This window comes from Carassius auratus, chromosome 15 (assembly GCF_003368295.1).
Source record: "Carassius auratus strain Wakin chromosome 15, ASM336829v1, whole genome shotgun sequence".
In the NCBI taxonomy this organism is placed as follows: Eukaryota; Metazoa; Chordata; class Actinopteri; order Cypriniformes; family Cyprinidae; genus Carassius; species Carassius auratus.
Window position 1 is genome coordinate 21843709 of NC_039257.1, and position 6167 is coordinate 21849875.

Below are 6167 nucleotides of genomic sequence, written 5' to 3' on the forward strand. Positions count from 1 at the left end.
ATCATAACAGTCTGAGTGATTCTGATTCCTGAACAGTAAACTTTAAAGTGTCAGCTTTGTGAACAAAGGTTGATTATGTATCTAGTCAGAAAGAATCATGAGCAGAAACCTTTTTATTTTGGGTATGTAATTTCGGTCTCCATGCCAAAAAAGGGGGGTTACTAGTAAGGGGTTAAACTAATGATTTGTCTGTGTAACTGAAAATTGTGAGTCTAACAGACTGCTGTGAATTTAAATCTGAATAAGTACCTTTAACAGTTCTAACACCTTGTGTTCTGTTTTCACACCTCTGAGGGAACTTTTCCTGTTTTCGCCATGGCTGAGTCTGCACAAAACAATGGCAATAGTCATGCATTGAGGCCAACATCAGAAAGACATGGGACAGATCCTCCAAATGTTACCATTGATCAGATGTTGGAGAATCTGAATGCATATCTGGACAAAAGGCTGGGACTGAGGAAGTGCCATGATGACATCTGCCAGAAGTACAGCATCAAGTACTCAGAGAGTGGACTATGGGCTTTGCCGGACATTAAAAGGGCTTATGGAAAGATGCAGCGCTCAAGGACAAACACCAGCAGAGATGGCTTGTCTGTAATTTTGCTCAAACAAATTCGACAGCATCTACAGAGATGTGAAACTGACAAATTACAACACAATAACAAAGCAGAGAAAGCAAAGGTTCGAGCACTGGCTGAACAATTACAGACTGTAAAGAAGGACAAAGAAAGACTGTTACTTGAGAATGACAAGTTGTTAACTTTGCTCTCCAAATGACTGGAATCAAAAGCTTCAAGCGGCTCTGATAACAGTGATGCAGATATCAGCACACATACTGAAATTACAAAGGACAAACTGAAGGTTAGACTTGCTCCTGTAATTATTAAGAACAGAAGAACTGAAGTTAAAACTGAAAATGAAGAGGAGTATGAGGAAGATGGTGAACGACGAACTCGCACAGTAAAAAAGGTAATAAAGAAATATGTTCCATACAGAACATACCAGCCAGCTACTCCAGAACAAGTTGACAAATGGTGAAAAGAATTGCCAGATGTGTACAAGCAACCACGGACAGTATAGCAATTTCTTCAACGCTTGCAGAAAATCTACAATTTACATCCACTGGACAGTGTGATGATTGTTAATGTGAACTTAAGAGACAATGACCAACAACGACTTACAGAACGTGTTGAAAGAAGGATTGGTGAATCTCAAGAAAACATTGAAGCTGGATGGGAAGCTGTTCAAACCTTCTTATTTGAAATGAAACCTGCAGAGGTTAATTGGGCTAAAATTACCTCTTGTCTGCAGAAGACAGGAGAAAGTGTTGCAGAGTTTGAAGAACGCTTCAGACAAACTTTGATGGAACATGCTGGTTTGAACAACAACATTGAAGAACTCTGTGAATACACTAGCATGCCGCTTAAAACCACATTTGTGAATGGACTGAAACCTGAGGTTTCTAAAACTCTTAAAATCAGGTATGATGACTGGGACAGCACTGGAACAACATTTATGCAGATTGTAGAATTGTCAGCAAAGATTGAAAGAACACAGGAAGTCAATCTCAGAGTTTTACAATCCAAAACCTTGTCATACAACAACAGGACAATGGGATATGAAAAAAGTGAATATCAGAGGCACTCAAGAGAGAAAACTCAGGGAAGATGTAGAAATTGCAACGAGGATGGACACTGAATTCGTGATTGTAAGCTGAGTTTGAGACATCAAAGTGATGATGACAACCTCTTGAAGAGGTTTCAGCAGTTGACAGCCAAACAAAAACAGACTCTGCTAAATGCGGTGGAGCGGCAGGGAAACTGAATAACCTCTCTCTGCAGCACCAACTTGTGACATCTTATCCAAAAGCTGATGGACTCCATGAAACCTCAACAACTGAAGCCAAAGAGGATGTCCTATTAGACAGTGCTGCTAAACAAGCCGTAAAGGAGAGAGGTGAACATGCAGCGGCATTAAGACAACTTCAGCAAGACTTACAAACTGTTTTACATAGTAAACAGATTCAAATTGAATTGGCCAGGAAACAATCATCATTGTTAATGGAAGATGACAACCGATGCCTTAAGGAAAACCACAAGGAAAATGGACTATGCCCTTTTGAACATGTCACAGGCTGGCCCATGTCCACTGAAAATCTAACATCTGACAGCCTTGTGCAAACTAATGGAAGACTCAGTATGGCAGTACACAATGCCAAGAATCAAGTTTTGGCACCTCCAAAAGGGAGCCATGGTATAGTGCCCAACAAATGGGTAAAGATTCAAAAAACTGATGTGTCGCAACAAGAATACAGATGGGAAGGCCAATTGATGATCTTTTAGTAACTGACACAGCAGTTAAGGCACAGGGAAACAATGAGTGGATTGATATGAATTTGCCTAGAGATGAGGGATAGATGGCAGTAGTGTTTTTCAGAGTCCAGATATGGTGGGACTAGGGTTTTTAGGCTCTAGCTTGTCACCTGAGGACGAAGACATGAACATTTCACCACTGATAAACACTGTAGTGTCCTGCCAACATTAAGTAGGGAAAGTTTATTGGGGATTAGGCATATTTTGTTTAAACTATTTCTTTGGAAAGATTTGTTTCCCTTTTCTCTGGTGTGATTGTAGGTGTCCCAGCGATTCAGAGGATGAGCAAAGACCTCCAACGCTTGGACCAAACTGCACTGGCCACCTAGATAAACATGCCTTAACATCCACAGAACACAACAACATCCGTCACTTCCACAAGATCGCAACATTAAAAAAAAAAAAAAAAAACTTAGGCATTAAATATAATGCAAACCTCACCATGAACTCTTATTCTGTCATCTTAAGTATAATGGAGCCTGTATGCAGCATTCTGTATTCATGATTTCTGAACAGTATTGCAAGAAGCAACCTGTATACAGCATGTGTACAAGACTACTAAAATGATAACTGTTTTGTATGTTTTTTCTATTATGTCTGATCAAAAATGATCAAAGGGGGGATTGAAAGATTATTTGTTTTTAATTAACTTTGGTTGAATATATTTGTAATCAACTGTAGGCAACAGTACTTTGTTCACAATAGTGTGAAACAACTGGCCCATATAATCAGCCTCTTAGTTAAACATCAGGTCAATGAATGGGCTCTCCATGGGAGATCCTTTCATTCAGTCGATCCAAGTCATCAAAGGGTTTCAATATCATTAGCTCTCCATGGGGTGTTATCGTATTGTTTATAGCACATTTGTTAACGGGTATAAAGGTCTGTTCTCACAGACAGTACTTGGGGTTAAGACTGTTTGAAGGATGACATGCTAACAACAATTCTGAAGAACTGCTACACTGCTACCTTCAATAAATTCTTCTCCCCACAAGAACTTCGGTCAAGCTTACTTATTTTATGTATTAGAGAAATCTAGTACATTGGCGAGCCACCCAAACTACTGCTCAGTCAAATACAGCAAAATCTAACAGTTATCACGTTATCAAGTTAGAAATATCATCAAATCACACACCGAGTTCACACACACTGATTTATTAGTTTATTAAAACTACATTTTCCCTGCATTCTAAACTGTAGATGGCAAAAACAGCTTTATGCTTTTTATATTTCAATAATTTAATGTAGGCATAGACAACTTACTCTATATCACACAAAGAGTAAAATTCTTCTGCAGATATCAGTATTAACACATTTAATAATCATTTTATACAAATTCAGTAAAGGAATAAGTGACTTCCATGTTATGCATACTATTTTTTGTTGTTTTTTTGTTACAAACAGATCACAGCACTGCTTTGCATCTCTAAGCAATGAATGGTGTTCACTAATTTAATTAATCAGCTTTTTGAACTAATTGGTTCAATAAATGATTCAGTGATTAACTCATCAACACAGTTAAATGCTTTGTTTCTGAATGAATCAGCGGTTTGAATTAATCAGTTGAATCTCAACGACTCACTCATTAACATTGTTTTTATTTCACATTCAATTTCCCATTCCACGCTTTAATATTTTCAAATATCATTATTGAGTGTTTTTTTTTCTTTTGTTAAAAACAAAACATTATGCCTTTTTATACATTTGAATCTGCAGTTTAAATAAATCTGTGTCTCCATACATAAACTGTGTAAATGCATGCTATTTCAGATTCAGATTCCAGAAATGTTTTTTTAAGTTTGAATGAAAGACACTAAGTACCGGATGAAGTGCTTCTTATTCTAACCCAAAAAAATCAAAATGGAATAAATAGTTAAAACTCAACACAATCTTGCTACTCAAACTGTGTATAAACTGTGATTTCAACTTTAACCAACGTCATTTTCTGGAAGGTATCTGTAATTTTACTTGAGTATGACTTTCAGATATTTTATAAACCACTAATTGTGGCAAAGATTTAAAGTAAAAAGCAAAGTCTCAAATTCCCAAGTTAATAAAATGGGATGTACATCATGATTACATAATGTATACCATACAATCATTGAACTTTGTTAACCTTCTGTGGAGCATCTGTTACAGCTTTATGCAAGCTTTAATAATCCATATAATTTTTTTGCGAATTTTAGGAAAATTCAAACCATAAACAACTGGGTCCAGGATGGGTGGGACAACGAGAAACTCTAATGAAAGAATGACTGACAGCCCTTTAGGGAGTTCCAAATTTGCAATCCGACTCAAAGTGACCTCGCAAAAAAGTGCTACTGAGAAATTTAAGAGGATCACTATGTGCGGAATACAAGTTTGATATGCTTTTCTCCTGAAATCTAGTGAGCTTTTTCTACAAATGATAAGAATTTTAACATAAGAGTATAATATAAAACTTAAAGGCATGATCACAGTTGTAGTCAGTATGAACAAGCCAAAAACATTATTAACAATACTGTTTGCGCAAGAAAGCTTGACAATTTCCCAGTTGTGACAGTATACCTTCCAAAGTTTGTTACCACACATTGTGAGTCTAGCATTTAATATACCAGCAATACCAAGACAAAGCATTGGATAAATACAGCTGATAGATATTAAAAAAGATAAAATCCTTGGGGTCATTATGTTGTTGTATTGTAATGGTTTACTGATCGCTACATACCTGTCAAATGCCATTAACATTAAGATTGTGTTTTCATTTGATGCATATGAATAAATGACAAAAGCCTGTAGGATACATGCTTCACGGGAGACTGAGTGTGTATCAGACAGCAAGTCTGTCAGTAACCTTGGGAAAAAAGCAGCTGTTCCAAACACAGAGTTGACGGACAAACATGAAATCAAAATGTACATGGGCTGGTGCAATGTCCCTTCCAGAACAATTGCAAGAATAATAAGGGCATTAAAAAGTACAATTGCACAATATACAATAAATCCCAATCCGAAGAAAGCATATCTTATGTACCCAATATTTTCAAACAACATCAAATAAAAATATGTTCCATTTTCCATTAAGCAAAGAATGGATTCGTTGACCTGAGGATGAGAACAGAAAAAAGTGAATGCAATCTTTAAGTATATTATAAATGAGGCATTTTGATGGTCATTTGCTTTAGTTAACCAAAATGTTTTAAATAATACATCACATGAATAACTTGAATGAGTAAGTTAAACAATATACATTAAACAATTTAATTACCAGAAATATCTTTTGTGATATGATCTGAAATTACCATGAAGTCCTCTTCAAATAATGTGTGAATATGCAGAGAATTAGCTCTACCTGTGCTGTGGTTTAGAAGAATGAAGAGTCACCAGTACATACAGTTTTTTATAGTATAAAACATGTCTCCAGAGACCAATCTGCTGTGCTTGATTTGCATAAACACAATAGACTCCTAGAATTGGTTGTGTGGCACAGTGGGCATAACTTTTGTAACTAAAAGCTTACTGATGAAACTGCAAGCTATTGTTGAAAACAAGCTACTCAATAAAATTTTAACACCGTTACAAAATGCATACGTTAAAGCCTGTATAGTCTGTAAAAAAAGACGTGTGTTGATTGAAAATGTGCAGTGTGGTGGGCATATACACCTAATGAGGTCTATTAACTTTTGTAAAGACGTTGTATTTGAAATGAATATTCAACATAATATTTAAAGTGTCTGGGAAATATGGTACTCAAGAGGCAGAAAATTTAGGGGTCAGTAAGTAAACTTCCTGCCTTATGTTTATTCAACCAATGAACCC

General features: G+C 36.3%; 1 protein-coding gene and 1 pseudogene across 1 annotated transcript; one reads left to right on the plus strand and one right to left on the minus strand.

Moving 5' to 3' along the window:
* The first annotated feature begins 300 nt into the window (after positions 1-300).
* On the plus strand, positions 301-3366 carry LOC113115373 (uncharacterized; annotated as a pseudogene).
* Positions 3367-4505: 1139 nt separating this feature from the next.
* Positions 4506-5429, minus strand: LOC113115478 (putative gustatory receptor clone PTE03). Its single transcript, XM_026283072.1, has one exon. The coding sequence runs from the start codon at positions 5427-5429 to the stop codon at positions 4506-4508; it is 924 nt and encodes a 307-aa protein (XP_026138857.1).
* Between the last annotated feature and the right edge of the window lie 738 nt (positions 5430-6167).